Source organism: Phalangium opilio, unplaced genomic scaffold (genome assembly GCF_054372755.1).
Source record: "Phalangium opilio isolate 3A_F unplaced genomic scaffold, DU_Popi_V2 ptg000013l_1, whole genome shotgun sequence".
NCBI classification, from domain to species: Eukaryota; Metazoa; Arthropoda; class Arachnida; order Opiliones; family Phalangiidae; genus Phalangium; species Phalangium opilio.
In genome coordinates this window covers 6,313,195-6,331,154 of record NW_028324148.1, presented here as the reverse complement: position 1 = coordinate 6,331,154, position 17,960 = coordinate 6,313,195, and the positions used below count along the sequence as shown (strand labels likewise).

General features: G+C 39.3%; 1 protein-coding gene across 1 annotated transcript; it reads left to right on the top strand.

The window, feature by feature from the left end:
• The first annotated feature begins 453 nt into the window (after positions 1–453).
• Positions 454–10,714, top strand: LOC149708698 (aldo-keto reductase family 1 member B1-like). Its single transcript, XM_089864225.1, has 10 exons — positions 454–612; positions 5,260–5,427; positions 5,492–5,608; positions 5,670–5,747; positions 7,282–7,398; positions 7,476–7,582; positions 8,234–8,315; positions 8,385–8,468; positions 10,336–10,415; positions 10,486–10,714. Exons 1-10 carry the CDS (start codon positions 544–546, stop codon positions 10,526–10,528), a joined length of 945 nt encoding a protein of 314 aa, XP_089720351.1. The 5' UTR covers positions 454–543; the 3' UTR covers positions 10,529–10,714.
• The last annotated feature ends 7,246 nt before the right edge of the window (positions 10,715–17,960 follow it).

Here is a 17,960-nt window from a genome sequence, read left to right as displayed (position 1 = left end):
CACCACCTTAATTTTTCGTAACTTTTGAAATTCCCGCCTATAAGTTGTGTTTAACCGATTACATGTGCATCTTTAGCGAGCACCATAGACACTATGGCGAGTACAGCTTGCGCTCACGTGCGCAAGATCGAGTGGGCTGTGAATTAGGTATTATCTTTTTTTTCAGCAAATTGACTGCCGTCACATAAATAATATAAAAGTTGTTTTCTTGATAAGACGTTTTATGCCGTTTTCCGTAGGAATTTTCCATGGAGCAGTTTTATCGGAGCTAGAACCGTTCCTAAAAAAATACATTATATGATCCCACCTAGGTCTCCTTTAATATTGCTCCTTATCAGTAGACAATGTGAAAACGCCGTAAATAATCGTCGCTCTTATAGATGGCGGGCCTGTACCGGCTGAAGTAGAAATCAAAGTCTCTCTTACAGTCTGTCACTCAGTCACTAACAAGTCACTTGCCTGGATTTGGTTACACTTATTCCATTCGAGCAACACACAACACAGGGCTAGGTGCGCGTGTATTGAATTCGAAGAATCTTTATCATGGCAGTTAACGATTTGAAACTTACAAATGGAAGAACTATGCCAATTATTGGCCTTGGAACCTGGAAGGTAATATTGCCGGTTTCTTTACTTTGATAGGTATTTACTTAATTACTGATGGTGAAGATTCGGGAATAAGCTAAGAATGCCAACTAAATACAGCTTTGTAGGATTTTATTAGTACGTGATAGACAAATACTTATTCTACTTTCCATGAAATTGATTAGGCATACGTGTCGTATAACTAAATTATCAATACTTTTTGTCAACGATTTTAATAATGATTTTGCAATTTACTGGTAAATTAGCAATATGTTTTGTTTACCAAAATTAGCTATTGGCGTATTATTTTAGAATTTACCGGTAAATTACCAAAATCTATTGGCGTATTATTTTATAATTTACCGGTAAATTACCAAAATCTTTTGGCGTATTATTTTATAATTTACCGGTAAATTACCAAAATCTATTGGCGTATTATTTTATAATTTACCGGTAAATTACCAAAATCTATTGGCGTATTATTTTATAATTTACCGGTAAATTACCAAAATCTATTGGCGTATTATTTTATAATTTACCGGTAAATTACCAAAATCTATTGGCGTATTATTTTATAATTTACCGGTAAATTACCAAAATCTATTGGCGTATTATTTTATAATTTACCGGTAAATTACCAAAATCTATTGGCGTATTATTTTATAATTTACCGGTAAATTACCAAAATTAGCTATTGGCGTATTATTTTAGAATTTACCGGTAAATTACCCAAAGCTATTGGCGTATAATTTTAGAATTTACCGGTAAATTACCAAAAGCTATTGGCGTGTTATTGTAGAATTTACCGGTAAATTACCAAAAGCTATTGGCGTGTTATTGTAGAATTTACCGGTAAATTACCAAAAGCTATTGGCGTGTTATTGTAGAATTTACCGGTAAATTACCAAAAGCTATTGGCGTGTTATTGTAGAATTTACCGGTAAATTACCCAAAGCTATTGGCGTATAATTTTAGAATTTACCGGTAAATTGCCAAAAGCTAATGGCATATTATTTTAGAATTTACCGGTAAATTACCCAAAGCTATTGGCGTATAATTTTAGAATTTACCGGTAAATTACCCAAAGCTATTGGCGTATAATTTTAGAATTTACCGGTAAATTACCCAAAGCTATTGGCGTATAATTTTAGAATTTACCGGTAAATTACCAAAATCTATTGGCGTATTATTTTATAATTTACCGGTAAATTACCAAAATCTATTGGCGTATTATTTTATAATTTACCGGTAAATTACCAAAATCTATTGGCGTATTATTTTATAATTTACCGGTAAATTACAAAAAGCTATTGGCGTATTATTTTATAATTTACCGGTAAATTACCAAAATTAGCTATTGGCGTATTATTTTAGAATTTACCGGTAAATTACCAAAATCTATTGGCGTATTATTTTATAATTTACCGGTAAATTACCAAAATCTATTGGCGTATTATTTTATAATTTACCGGTAAATTACCAAAATCTATTGGCGTATTATTTTATAATTTACCGGTAAATTACCAAAATCTATTGGCGTATTATTTTATAATTTACCGGTAAATTACCAAAATCTATTGGCGTATTATTTTATAATTTACCGGTAAATTACCAAAATCTATTGGCGTATTATTTTATAATTTACCGGTAAATTACCAAAATTAGCTATTGGCGTATTATTTTATAATTTACCGGTAAATTACCAAAATTAGCTATTGGCGTATTATTTTATAATTTACCGGTAAATTACCAAAATTAGCTATTGGCGTATTATTTTAGAATTTACCGGTAAATTACCCAAAGCTATTGGCGTATAATTTTAGAATTTACCGGTAAATTACCAAAAGCTATTGGCGTGTTATTGTAGAATTTACCGGTAAATTACCAAAAGCTATTGGCGTGTTATTGTAGAATTTACCGGTAAATTACCCAAAGCTATTGGCGTATAATTTTAGAATTTACCGGTAAATTGCCAAAAGCTAATGGCATATTATTTTAGAATTTACCGGTAAATTACCTAAAGCTTTTGGCTTATTATTTTAGAATTTACCGGTAAATTGCCAAAAGCTAATGGCATATTATTTTAGAATTTACCGGTAAATTACCTAAAGCTTTTGGCTTATTATTTTAGAATTTACCGGTAAATTACCTAAAGCTTTTGGCTTATTATTTTAGAATTTACCGGTAAATTACCAAAAGCTTTTGGCTTATTATTTTAGAATTTACCGGTAAATTACCAAAAGCTATTGGCGTGTTATTTTAGAATTTACCGGTAAATTACCCAAAGCTATTGGCGTATAATTTTAGAATTTACCGGTAAATTACCAAAAGCTATTGGCGTATTATTTTATAATTTACCGGTAAATTACCAAAAGCTATTGGCGTATTGTTTTATAATTTACCGGTAAATTACCAAAATCTATTGGCGTATTATTTTATAATTTACCGGTAAATTACCAAAATTAGCTATTGGCGTATTATTTTATAATTTACCGGTAAATTACAAAAAGCTATTGGCGTATTATTTTATAATTTACCGGTAAATTACAAAAAGCTATTGGCGTATTATTTTATAATTTACCGGTAAATTACCAAAATTAGCTATTGGCGTATTATTTTATAATTTACCGGTAAATTACAAAAAGCTATTGGCGTATTATTTTAGAATTTACCGGTAAATTACCAAAATCTATTGGCGTATTATTTTATAATTTACCGGTAAATTACCAAAATCTATTGGCGTATTATTTTATAATTTACCGGTAAATTACCAAAATCTATTGGCGTATTATTTTATAATTTACCAGTAATTTACCAAAATCTATTGGCGTATTATTTTATAATTTACCGGTAAATTACCAAAATCTATTGGCGTATTATTTTATAATTTACCGGTAAATTACCAAAATTAGCTATTGGCGTATTATTTTATAATTTACCGGTAAATTACCAAAATCTATTGGTGTATTATTTTATAATTTACCGGTAAATTACCAAAATCTATTGGTGTATTATTTTATAATTTACCGGTAAATTACCAAAATCTATTGGCGTATTGTTTTATAATTTACCGGTAAATTACCCAAAGCTATTGGCGTATTGTTTTATAATTTACCGGTAAATAGACCGATAAAAAAATTCGCTTGCAAGTTATTTTTCCTTCAGTAGTACTGGATTTTTTAATAGGGACTTGGCAATTCGGGCTTAACTCCGCCCCCAGCGCCATTATGGTATGTTTTTTTTTACAGAATGAAAGCTATATAAGCCCCTCCTCCTGGTATGTTTTTAGCACTAGTGGAAGGTAGCCTGACGTTGCATGACGTAGTACTGCCAAGTCCCTATTGAAGTCATTTCGGATCGGTTCATATTATTCTCAATTCTACTTGAAATCCTTAACTACGAAGAGTCTTTTCATTGCTCTTAGTTGTCGTCTGCTTAGAGTTCTTGTTGTTATCAACAACGCAGTTAAGGCTTAGTACTTTTTCTATTGTTATTTTAGTTTTTAAATATTTTTTTCAAAATAGAGGCTTAGCCTCGGACGCGCCGGCCTCCAGCTCTACTCGACTAACGAGTATAATATAATACTACAAGAAAAGTGGTGACCAGTCTGCTTTATTCAGAAAAATACTTAAAACCTTATTTCCCTGCCTGATCGGAAAATGTTATTGCATTATTAGTATAAAACGCTCTACTAAGTTGACCACATATTCCGACCAATCATGATGGACCACACTTTTGAGCCTCTCGAGGCGGTGTGTATTGCAGTAAAAACAACTAGTAGGCGAATATTTTTATCGGTCTATTGTTTTAGAAGAGTCCAAAACTACCGTTTAAGGTAAATTTGGTGGGTTCAATCAGGGTTCATACGAACATGGAAAACAGGGAAAACCTGGAAATATCAGGGAAATTGGTGTAGAGGAAAAAAATCAGGGAAATATCAGGGAAAATGAAAATTTCTTCGAAAAATCAGGGAAAATAAATTTTTTCCCAAAAAATCAGGGAAATGAAATAAAGTGAAACAAATACACTTCAGTGGGACCCATAATCTAATTTGGTGCACCAAAAAATCGTCTTATGACGGTTTAAACGCAAAAATAGCGAGATCAAAGTCCAAAATCGTGGAGCTCGCTTCGCTCGCTCAGCAAATAGCAAATGTTTAACTTATTATTTAAAATTAATCCAGTTCAAGTGAATGTTTTGTTTTTGATTTAAAACGGCATCAATTACTTTGATTTCTCTAATTGAATTTCGCCGTAGACCTTTTATGAGGTGACCTTTCCTTTGACTGGAAATATCTAAGACCATAGAGCTAAATTACGACACTGACCTTCAAAATATCTTTTAAATCGGTCATCTCTGAAAACATTTCATTTCAAGTGGCCCCAAAGCTACTGGCAACCACAGAGGCATGAGCCTATATAATGTGGTTGTAGGTGTAGTCTGGTTACCCTATTTGAAATTATAACACTCCTCCAATGCAAAAAATGCACCTGGAAATTTATAAGAAGTACTCTGGAAAACCTGGAAATATCAGGGAAATTGGGTTTCGAAATTTCGTATGAACCCTGGTTCAAGATTAGTGCTGCATGTCAGAGCGTGCAGGAACCGACATTTGCTTTAATTAAATGAGAGATCTTACTGTACCACTTATAAACGATTTCGCAAAATTTACAGTCCAAGCCTGGTGAGGTTAAGGCCGCTGTAATTGATGCCATTGATATTGGATACCGACACATTGACTGCGCCCTAGTCTATGAAAATGAAAATGAGGTCGGAGAAGCTCTGAAGGAAGTCTTTGCGTCTGGAAAAGTGAAAAGAGAGGATATCTTTATCACTTCTAAAGTATTAATTTAAATTAATACTTACTTCGTTAACATCTTAAATTGAAACCATGATTCTTATTTAGTGCTGGAACACTTACCATAGAAGGGAAAGAGTTACGGAATGTTGCAAGAAGACCCTTAGTTTGCTCGGCCTTGATTACGTAGATCTTTACCTGGTGCACTGGCCATTCGCCTTCAAGGTAATGAGATAGTAAGATTTATTTCAAGTTTAATATTGATTTAATTTCTTTTCCACGTTAGGATGGAGATGATAAGTTTCCAAGAGGGGAAGACGGACAAATTATTACTGAAGAAACAGATTTTCTTGATACTTGGAAGGTATGTATATCAGCCTCAAATCACTTCCCACTACCAGTTGTACTATAGTTCGTAATATGCGTCCAAGTTTACAAGAAATAAAGGAATTTTTAAGGATAATGACTGGTAGCATAACGTTAAAAGTACGGCCCTTTTCTAAACATACAAGGGAAAATATTAAAAAAATAAATTTAACAAAGTATCTCTTATTACAAAATAATTAGCAGCCTTATTCCTGATCAGCGCCACCTACCCATAGCGGCGACTTTGAGAACTATTGTAATCGGCAAGCCAACCACTCCAGATGTCGCCACTGACGGGCACTTTCGGAGTCTGACCAAAAATTAGCCTGCTTTGTTTTATTTAAAGTAGCACGCCAAGGCTTAGCGAGTAGCGCTACTTTAAAAGCTCCGAAAACGCCGTAAAATTAGTTATTACCTTTAGGTAAGTGTTGGATATCGTTGACAAAGAAGTTTGGAGCCCGATTTAGTCCTATTTCGTAATTTAATTCAAATAATGACGCTGAAATTAACATCAACGAGCTTTAAAGCGTGCTAATTTTTGGTCAGACCCCGAGGGTGCCCGCCAGTGACGTCACCAGATTTTTAGCGACATCTGGTTAGCTTGCCGATTACAGTAGTTCTCAAAGTCGCCGCTATGGGTAGGTGGCGCTGATCAGGAATAAGGCTAATTAGCAATTTATTAGGCTTACAAACGAGGACTATTGCGCTGCCATTGGTTTAGTGGCTCAAACCTCTTACCCCTTACCTTTCCCAGAATGTCATAATACTAATAATCACGTCGGGGTAAGTGGTTCGATTTAGCAGACGCCAATAAACCAATGCTGGTGCAGTAGTACTCGTTTTTAAAACTAATTAGAAGCAAATTATTTTCTATTTTGTAATAAGAGATCATTTATTTTTAATGTTTTTCCCTTTATATTTAGAAAAAGGCCATTCTTTTAAGGTATAATGTTACCTGAACGTGTCCCTTTAACTACAAAAATATCTCCGAATTAGTGATAATACCCGCCCTCCCAAATTGAATGATGAACTTCAGATTGTCGAGCTTGTTCGCCCGTTTGATGACATCAATATGACGTGAGGGGGGAAAAAAGGCGCGGGAATCCTATACGCGTCTCGAGCTTCTCGCCAGTCTAAACTCTGGGTCTGATAGCGGAGAGAGTGGCGCCATCTCTAAGGGGAAAAATATATCCGTGACGTCAGACTACGGGAAACGTTTTAGCCTTTCATAAAAAGTGGATTACAAATAATTTGAAATGAAGCATTTTCAAATGCATATTGCGGCCAAATAAGCAGCAGAAATCGGAGGGAGAATTAAAAGCTTGATATTTTTGAATTCACAGAAATCAATTCTATCTTTTGTTATATAAATCTGAGGTTGTTCAGTCGAAGTTACAGAATATATAGCTACCCGGGATCAAATATATTTTATAATTAATTGCTAGAATCTTTTATAATGGGTTTGATATTGGGGAGGAGTGTTTTTTGCTGTCTATTCTATGTAATTTACATGGATAAAAAAATTTATTCAGGGCATGGAAGATGTTTACAACGCGGGTTTAGCCAAAGCCATTGGCTTGTCCAACTTCAATAGTGAACAAATTAGCAGAGTCCTCAAAGAAGCTACTGTTAAGCCAGCCGCATTGCAAGTTGGTATTCTACTATTAATATTTGCGTGGCGTTAGATGTTTAGTATAATGGAAAATATACATTTTATTTCTGATAGGTTGAATGCCATCCATATCTGAATCAAAATAAACTAATCAAATTCTGTGAAGAAAATGGAATCGTTGTCACAGCCTACAGTCCTCTTGGCTCTCCAGACAGACCAATGTAATTAGTAATTTTCCAATTTATTATTAGTACAGGCATGGATAAAGAATGCGCGTGAGGAAATTTGTTTTCACTCTACAGGATAGGCAACTCCCTATCTCGGACGACACCTTATTCTGTATATGCTCTGTAACAACATCGGTTGTCAGCACGCGTAAACCTAGGTCTCTATGTAACCTAGCTTTGTACGTGCTGTCAAGAGACAAAAAACTTCAGGACCTTCAGGATTTAAAATATTCGCGAGTTTTTTAGCTCGAGCGCACGGAATTCTAGGCCTTAGTTTCAAATGCGTGTGAAATTACCTACAGCCTACTACACGTATTTGAAACTAAGGCCTAGAGGTCCTTGCATGCACTCGAGCTAAAAAACTCCCGGATATTTTAAGTCCTGAAGATCCTGAAGTATTTAGTCTCTTGACAGCACGTACAAAGTTACGTTACATAGAGTCCTAGCTTTGCGCATGCTGACAACCGATGTTGTAACAGAGTATATACAGAATAAGCTGTCGTTCGAGATAGGGAGTTGCCGATCCTGTAGAGTGAAAACAAATTTCCTCACGCGCATTCATTATCCATGCTACAATTGTCAAAAAATGCTTAAATTTGGCTGGGGCGACTACTACGTTTTAATTTTTTTTTTTTTACGGGAAAGGGGTAAACCAGCTGACCCTGTTTTGATGGAAGACCCTAAAGTGAAGGAAATTGCTGACAAGCATAAAAAATCTGTAGCCCAGGTATTTATCAAATTTGTTTTATTTGGTCTTTTTTATCTGCAAAGGTTAGTAATTTTTTTTCTTAATTAGGTATTAATTAGGTATCAAGTTCAACGTGGGGTTATCGTAATTCCAAAGAGTGTAAATAAGGAAAGAATTGCTGCCAACTTAAACGTAAGTATAACTGGATGTCAGTACTAACCATAAACTAGATTTTATACATCTTGAATTAAATGGGCACAAAAAGTTGGGGGAAAATTTATTTTGTATTTAACCAAAAACTGATGCTTCTATTTTGTTCTAAATATGCGTAAATAGATAGAAGTGGTTTTGGAGGAAATTGGTATTTAAATGCTTGTGTAATTGGTGATTAAACCTTGCTGAGTCACTGATATTTAAAATTAACGTCTTAACAACGTCTTAAAGGGAGGGTGAAGTAGAAAATCAAGTGATTTTTATCGATTATTCTACTAATTATAAGACCAGTCTGCATAGTGAAACATTCAGGAAATACAGTCTCCGAATGATTTTAGAATTCAAATTAGGTTCAGATTTTAAGGATAATTTTAAAAGAAGGACCTCCGGCCAATCGCGTAACGCCCTGCCTTTTTATTAACAAAATTCTCGTGGCACGCATGCTCCGTGTTGAATGAAATTTATCACGAGATTTGATAAAATTCGCGCGCGACGTGATAATCGTGGCGCGAGACACGGAGCGTGCCACGAGAATTTTGTTAATAAAAAGGCAGGGCGTTACGCGATTGGCCGGAGGACCTTTAAAATTATCCTTAAAATCTGAATCTAATTTGAATTTTAAAATCATTCGGAAGTATTTCCTGAAAGTTTCACTATGCAGACTGGTCTTATAATTAGTAGAAGAATCGTTAAAAAATCACTTGATTTTCTACTTCACCCTCCCTTTAAGATGTTTTAGCGATAGTTTGAATTTAAGCTTCATTGATAACTTCCAATTGTACAAAATACTTTGACCTAAATTGTTATCTTAAGTGAAAAGAGATAGTTGCTGTGTATTGAGTGTTATCTTACTTAGGCAATTCATTAGATTACTGCGGTCTTTTTATTATCACACCATTGTGTTTTGAGGAATGAATGTCCTAAGCTTTTAACCTTCATTTTTAATCTCGCCTTTGGCTGATAAGATTAATGCTTTCATCATATTTATTAAGTTTGGAAGGTTGGGTTTTGGCTCCGCAACTTATATTCACAAGTACCATAATCACGTACTCCTGAAAAGAAATACTATTTTTTTCTAAATGAGGATGGGAAGTGGTCTATCAACTTTAAAGGGAATGTGAATTTACAATTTTATATCATATTTTACCACGAAAGTGTTATTATATTATTAAAGCATGGCGCGGGTCTCCTGGTTCCCCTACAAGTCGACTTTCCTTGCGAACTCCAGTTTTGGCTTGCGAAGCTAGAGGCATTTGTGGGCGGGATTTATACGTGCATGTATAAATCCCGCCCACTGGCCTTTGCCAAGCCAAACCCGGAGTTTAGGAGGAAAGTCCCCTTGTAGGGGATCCACTGGAGCCGCACTATGCTTTAAATGACTAGGGCGGAGCTAAAACTAGCCTTTGCTAAGCTTAGTGGGGCAGTCAACTTCCCCCTTCGATTATGGGAGCATCTAGTCTTGAAGGAGAGAGTAATGGAGTGGAAACCCCCATACCTATAGCTTTGCCTTTGTACCCCCACCTACGGCACCGTAGTCCTCCCATCATCCCCAGCGGTTAGGTAGGGTCGTGCCGGACAAAATTGTAAAGGACGCTCCCTCTATCTCAAAAATAGAAGCTAGTTCTCATTCAAATAAAATGGCGCTACGCGGCAGCACTTAGCAATCGCCTACGGAAGGGTAGGGGCGTGCGCGAGGTACACTGGGAGAGATACGGTGCCGCACGTCGCCCATCATCATTTCCAATCCATCTGACCTCCCTTATCCCTGATCTAGTGGCATTTACACTAGTTCTTATTTGTTTAATAAATTTGTAAACTGACAATCATTGCCTTTATTATTCGTTAGGTCTTTGACTTTGAGTTAACTAAAGAAGATATGGATACTTTGAATTCTTTGCCTAGGTTCAGATATGTGGCCTTGGATTGGTAATATATTAAATAATATTGTATTGTACTTTTCAATATCTTCTTTCTAATTTAAATTGCAATTTTACAGGATTAAAGGACACAAGTTTTATCCATTTGATCTTGAATACTAAATATAAAGGAGCCTTGCAAGCACTGGCATAAAAAGCAGTTTACAATAAAGCAAAAAATAAATAAATAAATAAATGGTTTACAATAAATCACAAAAACTTTGCACTAAAGCAAGAAAGCGAGGTCTAAAAGACAAATGTTAATGGTTCACATTTCATCATTAAAATAAGAAATTGTTTCTAAATGCATCTTCGTTAGTTTCTTATTCTCTTTTTGCTTGTTATTTTTAATTAGTACTTCGTAAAACCACTTCTAGGTGGCGCTGGCTCCATATTTTTTTTTTGACAACGATTTTTAAATTTATAATATTTATTTTTTTCTCCACCACCACTGGGACCTACGGCATGCCAGCCTGATACTATACTGCCTCCTCTATAGTCGCTTGTTGAAAGAAGGTTGCAGAGATAGTAGGAGAGAAAACGAAAGTATAGAGGAGCGGTCCGAACCAGGGTTGGAAATAAGACAGGTTTACAAGTCCAAAACCAGTTTATTAATTGCTGGGACCAGTTTATTTATTCAAAAATCTGGGGTAAGTGGTTCCAGGGACCACTTTATTAATTATCGTTTTTAGAAAAAATAGACGGTGGGACCAGTTTATAAATTCGGGGTTCCTTATTAGAATTTTTCTAGCTCAACACATTTTCTACCAATTCTACCACTCATAGGCAGTTAGTACTCCTTAGCTACAACTTCCCTACAAAAGTTTTGTAGTCTATTGACTATTGATCTTGTCTAGCGTCTATACTCTAGAATTAGTGTCTTGTAGTCGACAGTCTAGACCATAGCCAGTACTAGTTGTCAGTAGTCGTAATAGGCAGTAGTGTATGGTCACATTACAGGATTTTGATCTGGCTTACTGATAGCGAGAGATGATATTGCCACCGAATTTATGTAAAATGCAATAAGGAATAAGAATAGTTCAGAAAAGGATTAAGCACTTTAAATATCATTAGACATGTTGATTTGATATTTAGTGGCAACTAGTTGAAAAATTGTGATAAGAAATAAAAGTTAACTGTTTTTAATTTTGATACGGTACTTTTTCCTACAGTAAATAATTCAAAATTAATTAGAATTTTCAGCTTCTTTACTTTTGTGTCTTTACTGCTTTTTATTCTCACCATTTTAGAAATTTCATTTATAGTGGGACCGGTAAAATAATAATTAATGCGAGGGTCACTGGTCCCAAGGACCAGTTTAATAATTCGAACAAGAGGGGTCGCTGGTCCCGAGGACCACTAACAAAATTCACCTTATTTCCAACCCTGGTCCGAACTGTGGTTAGTGACTAGTGAGCTCCAAGAGAGAGAGGAATGGGAGGGATATAGAACCTGACCGAGCGGGCGAGGATTCTATAGAAGCGCGCTTCATCAATTTTTTAGTTTCTTCTTGGCTACAAGGTATCGATGGGACTAATAGTTTCACCTGAGTAGTAGTGGTAGTAGAAGTAGTATTAGTAATTAAATTAGTAACGGGCATTGGCGAGTCCCAGTCTGGGAAATAGCAGCACTCTTCCTCTGGTCCGAAACCAGTTTACTAATTGCTTGGACTAGTTTTTTAATTCAAAAAGTGGGGGGGGACCAGTTTTTTAATTGCAAATCTGTAGGAGAACAAAGGCTGGGACCACTCCGGAGACCAGTTTAATATTTAGGACACTAGGGGGTCACTGGTCCCAAGGACTAGTTTAAAAAATATCCTTATTTCCCAGACTGGTACCAAACTACCAACCCAGTTTTCCTCCTAATGCTTTTTCTATAAGAAGAAAAATTCGGAAGTGGACTTAGTTTTGTAGCATTTTTAATATATTTACCTATTTTTTTCGTGGCCGAATTTTAAATGAGAAGTCAAGTAAGTTCTAATCTATATAGAGTGCTGTCAGTTGTGACGTCAGAGCCAAGGTTAAACGTCACGAGTCTGCCTTTAGCAATGGGCGGCCATGACAGTTACCGTTTTTTCTTTATGGGAAAACAGCATGGGTGACGTCACACCAGCACTTCTGACAGCACTCTATTGAGACCTATTTCATAATTTTCCGTCCGTTATTTGACGAGTAATCAACATTCAAAGTTAAAATAGCCTAAAAGGATTTGCTTGTTTCCTCCCCTGTTTTTAAAGTTTGAAGGGTTTGATCAAAGAAAATATACGCTCCAGGAATGGAAGTTATGTCTGGGGGTTGGGTTGACCTAGGAACTTCCGGTCTATGCAATTTCAATGTAGCCCGGAAATACCTCGGTCAACCGAGCCTGCCTTTGGAGCGTACTAAGAGGGGAAAGACAAAAATTTACACTAGAGGAAGCTACAGTTTCCATTCAGTCTGGGAAATAGCACACTTCCTCTGGTCCAAAACCAGTTTATTAATTGCTTGGACTAGTTTTTTAATTCAAAAAGTGGGGCTTACTGGTCCTCGGGACCAGTTTATTAATTGCAAATCTATAAGAGAACAAAGCCTGGGACCAGTCCGGAGACCAGTTTATTATTTCGGACCCTAGGGGGGTCACTGGTCCCAAGGACTAGTTTAAAAATTAGGCTTATTTCCCAGCCTGTTTCCATTCCTGGGGCGTGTATCTTTGGTTTGGTTTCGTCTGCTCCGCGTTCTGTTGTAAAAACGTGTTTTTTGTTTTTTACTTTTCAGAGGAAAAGTACTTTGGAACTACTTATAAGCATTGACACTCTGACTTTTGACAGTGCGTTTGCCAGTCACGTTCTTTGTGCTCTGGTTTCTGTGTAAGTGTATCAGCTTTTCCCTCCCCTCTTGCTTTCTCCCCTTCCCCCTCCCTTTCTGTTCTGCTATGAACTCCCCTAAAAAACGGAAAAAAGAGTCAAGCGACCCTCCTAACTCACCCAATTACGATGACGAACAACCTACCACGAACTCTCAACCACGACAATCTGAGGACATGGATCTAAATGCCACTACTGAAGTAATTAAACCGCTTATTTTTCAACCAAAAGACACCCGAGAAGGAAAGATTACGCCGGAACAGACCAAACAGGGCCAAGGCCCAACGTTCCATGATACGGACTTTATAAAACTTTGCCACCATATCGAACATACTGTAGGAGAAGTTAAGGATTTGCGAGTACTACGTGGTGGAGCCTTACTGGTTGCACCATTAACCTCCCAACAACATGCCACATTAATGAAGTGGGATCATATGGACAAAATCAAATTTTCAATCACTACACCCGGCCACCCGCAGGAACCAGGAAATAAAGGGGTAATTTATCGAGTCCCCGAAAATCTAACGGAACCTTTAATAGCGGATGCTTTGGAACGGCAAGGCCTTCCCTGCAAAAAAATAACCCGACTAGGGGCCACTAGCTCCACCTATCTCCTCAACTTCGGATCCGCAGACCTTCCCACAGAAGTGCGAATGTATTATCAAATTTATAAGGTTGCTCCTTATGTTCGTCAACCAATGCAATGTAAACGATGCCGTCACTTTGGACATACTCAAAAACACTGTAAAAGTAATTTCCGCTGTGTTACATGTGGAGCTAATCACCCGGATGGCCAGGATTGTCAAGGACAGAAACACTGTGCTAACTGTGGAAATTCCGATCACATTGCGTCTTCTATCAAATGCCCTCAACGACTAAAAGAAGTTCAAATCATCAGACTCCAAGAGCAACAAAATCTCTCTCGCTATGCCGCTATACAGGCCTTTAATAAACTTAACCCCACTCCGACCTTCTCGGCTACAGACTTCCCACCCCTTCCCCCTGTCCACCTTCCCCCAACCAATCGTCTCCCCTTCCACCCCCCTACCCGCCCCCCCTCCGGCCCCATCCTTCCCTCCTGCCAGCCCGAAGATATCCTCAATGTGCTTTGCGACATCGTAGTTACCCTAGCCAAACCGACTCCGCCCTCCTTTGACGAAATAATTTCCCTTTTCACTGTCCTCCTCAACCGCACTCTGAAGACTACCATCAACCGGCAAGATATCCTTAAAAAACTTCCGGAAGACAAACAACACGCCCTCAGAAATTGTTTTGCCCAATAATACGCCATATCCCAATCTCACTATCATTCAATGGAACGCTCGTAGCATTCTGGCCAATCAAGGTGACCTTGTCGCCCTAATCCAAACATATACTCCACATATCATCCTTCTACAAGAAACCTGGCTACAACCCAAACATGCAACCCTCAACGCCTATACCGATTACTATACGATTTTTCGAAAAGATCGCCCCTCTGACCCAACTCTCCTCCCACCCCGTGGCGGTGGCGTAGCGATTTTTGCTGCGAAACACCTCTCACCAACCGAACTTACTGTGACACCCCCGCCCACAGTTGAAGGTATCACGATTTCTATATCTTGGAGAGGCCAACCTCTCCAATTGTCCTCCCTCTATGATCCATCGGGCTCCAGCTCTGACCAAGATCTCAATATGTTGTCTCGTCAAATACCGCATCCTATGATACTCGGCGCGGATTTAAACGGCCATCATCCAACTTGGGACACTGCCCTTTGTAATACGCAGGGAATGCATATCACAAGCTGGCTCAATATCAACCCTTCCATATGCTGTATCAATGATGGCACACATACCCGGCGTCCTCTTCAAGCGCGCAATACGGCTCCTGACACCACGTTTGCCAGCTCATCCCTTGCTCCTAGACTAACCTGGGTCCCTCTACCAAAGGGAGGTAGCGACCATCTTCCCATCCTCATTACTCTCCCCACCCCCATAAGACATGGCCACCCCCCGATACCTTCCCACCCCACAATATGCCGACCAATTAACTGGACTTCCTTTCGCACTGCCGCTGATGCCTATCTAGACCACGATCCGGACACACCACTAACATTCTCTGAACTACAGTCCCTCATTCTATCCTTTGCCCACCCCCCAACCCCGCCTCGTTGTAACGATCGGCTTCCCCATAAACCGCGGCTTCCTTACTGGTGGAACCTTAGACTCCGCCAGCTTCACGAAAAGGCCAATTGGCACCGTAATCGATACTCTAAGCAACACAACCAAACTGACTATAGACTGTACCATCATACCCGTGCCTTGTTTCGCCTTACTCTAAAACGGGAGAAAACCCGATGCTGGCGGGAATTTTGCGATACGCTACAACCATCTACCCCTAGTGGGGACATATGGCAAAAACTCAAATGGGCAACGAGACCTCGCGTCACCTATACACCACCGCCAAACAACACCGCCGACCTCCAAAGAGCAACAATCCTGGCACAGCATTACCATCAAATCTACTTCACATCTACTTTGGAGGCCGTACCACCTCCTCTATCGGATTCTCCCCTCGATCTAAATGACCCTTTCACCCTAGGTGAACTTTATCATGTACTCCCGAAACTACAAAAAACGGCCCCGGGGGCCGACAAGATTTCAAACAAAATGCTTTGTCGCTTGCCGCACACCTTCCTCCCTAAAATTCTCCAAACCCTAAATCATCACTGGACCCACCATGACTTCCCCGCCCACTGGAATGATGCTACCATCATCCCTCTCTTAAAACCTGGCAAAGACCCCACATCACCGGAAAGCTATCGCCCCATAGCACTACTCCTGACCCTGAAAAAGTTATTTGATAGACTGGTCAACCGTCGGCTACTGTACTTCTTGGAAATGCACAATCTCTTACAGCCCTACCAAAGCGGATTCCGTAAGGGTCGCACCACTATGGAACACCCTATTCGCCTCGTCGATGATGTACACACGGCTCTCACCACACAGACCTGTGTAGTTGCAGTCTTCTTAGACCTTAAGGACGCTTTTGGTAGCGTCCACTCTGACCACCTCTTACGTCGTCTAACAGAACTTGGCCTGTCAGGCCACATAATGTCCTGGCTTACTGATTTTCTACTGCAACGTCGCTTACGTGTCAAGATTAATAACCAAGTCTCTCACTACGTCCCTATTAACACAGGCGTCCCCCAGGGGAGCCCCCTGAGCCCCACTCTTTTCCTAATTGCCATAAATGACTTCGGTCAGGACTTTCCCACTCAGAGCGCCAGAGGCCTCCATGCTGATGACGTAGTTATATGGCCCACCGGAGCCACCCTCGCCATTGCCCGACAAATCCTACAAGACTGTCTCAACCTAGCTGCCGCTTTCATAGAACAATGGGACTTTCATTTACAATATAACAAATGCAAATACATGGTATTTACTCGTAAACACCGCAAGGATGACGATATTTCCCTCCATATAGATGGGAATCTTCTGGACGAAGTTCATACCTACAAATACTTAGGGCTCTGGTTGGACCCTAAGCTCACGTGGACTAATCACATCAATGAACTCGCTAACAAATGCTCGAAACGTCTTAACGTTCTTCGCGCCGTTATGGGCCTTAAATGGGGCGCTCGGCGGCTTATCGGTCTGCGAATTTACACCCACTTTATCCGTGCTGTTCTGGACTATGGAGCTTTCCTCTATGGTACCGCCTGCCACACCAATCTTCGCAAACTGGACAAAATTCAAAACTCTGCCTTACGAACGATCCTTGGTTTACCCCGTTCGACTTCTATTGCGGCCATGACGGTCGAAAGCCAACTTTACCCACTAGACTTTCGCAGGCTTTCGTTAGAGCTCAATCACTTGGCCAAACTCCTCTCGGTCCACGGTTTCCTCGCCGCCGCGCCGCCCCTCCTTCATCGGACCTTACCTCCCCTCTCCCGTCGTTCACTGTCTGTTAGACTTCAACATCACCTTACTACTACTCTTCGCGCCCTACACCTCGACTGCGGGGGTGTTACTATACTCCCGCCAGTACACCTCCCACGCCCACCGTGGGATAATCCGTCCGTCAATATCATCGACAACTATATTAACCACCCAAAGGCAGATCTCACCCCCGAAGAACTCCGCCAGGAATTCTACAGCCATCTAGCAACGCTCTGTGATCCCGATAACCCCCTAATCATATATACTGACGCCTCAAAAATACCTACAGCTCCTGTTAATGCCATTGGACTCCATGTCCAGAATTTTGGCTGGACTTACGCAAAAACGATTAACGTCCATCATGATATCACTCGCTGTGAGCTAATTGCCATCTGGGAAGCCGTACGACTTGGCCAAACCTTCCCTCACTCTCAATTGATTATTTGTACCGACTCGCAATCGAGCTTACGTATGCTGAAAAGTACCTCCGAAGACCCTCTGGTCTCCATGACCTATAAAGAAATTACTGTGGCCTCTCCTCAACAAATCTCCCTCCTGTGGTGCCCTGGACATACGGGTATCCAGGGGAACGAGTTGGCCGACCAAGCAGCCCGCCGCGCTCTAACTATCGCACCCCAGCAGCTTGATCTCTGGATCCCCTACTCCCGACTTACTCTTACAAGGGTCTTCAAGCAATGCCTAGCGTCTCATTATCAAACCACTTGGCAAACATCGGCGGAAGGCCTACGGCAATCCCTCTACCGCCCGCAAGTTTTTCTACGTCCGGCACCA

Bases quoted from the DNA above. Each gene is read 5' to 3' on its own strand.
- LOC149708698 (XM_089864225.1), top strand. From the start codon at position 544: ATGGCAGTTAACGATTTGAAACTTACAAATGGAAGAACTATGCCAATT. The intron at 613-5,259 runs GTAATATTGCCG...CAAAATTTACAG, and splicing joins TTGGCCTTGGAACCTGGAAG to TCCAAGCCTGGTGAGGTTAA. The intron at 7,583-8,233 runs GTAATTAGTAAT...TTTACGGGAAAG, and splicing joins GGCTCTCCAGACAGACCAAT to GGGTAAACCAGCTGACCCTG.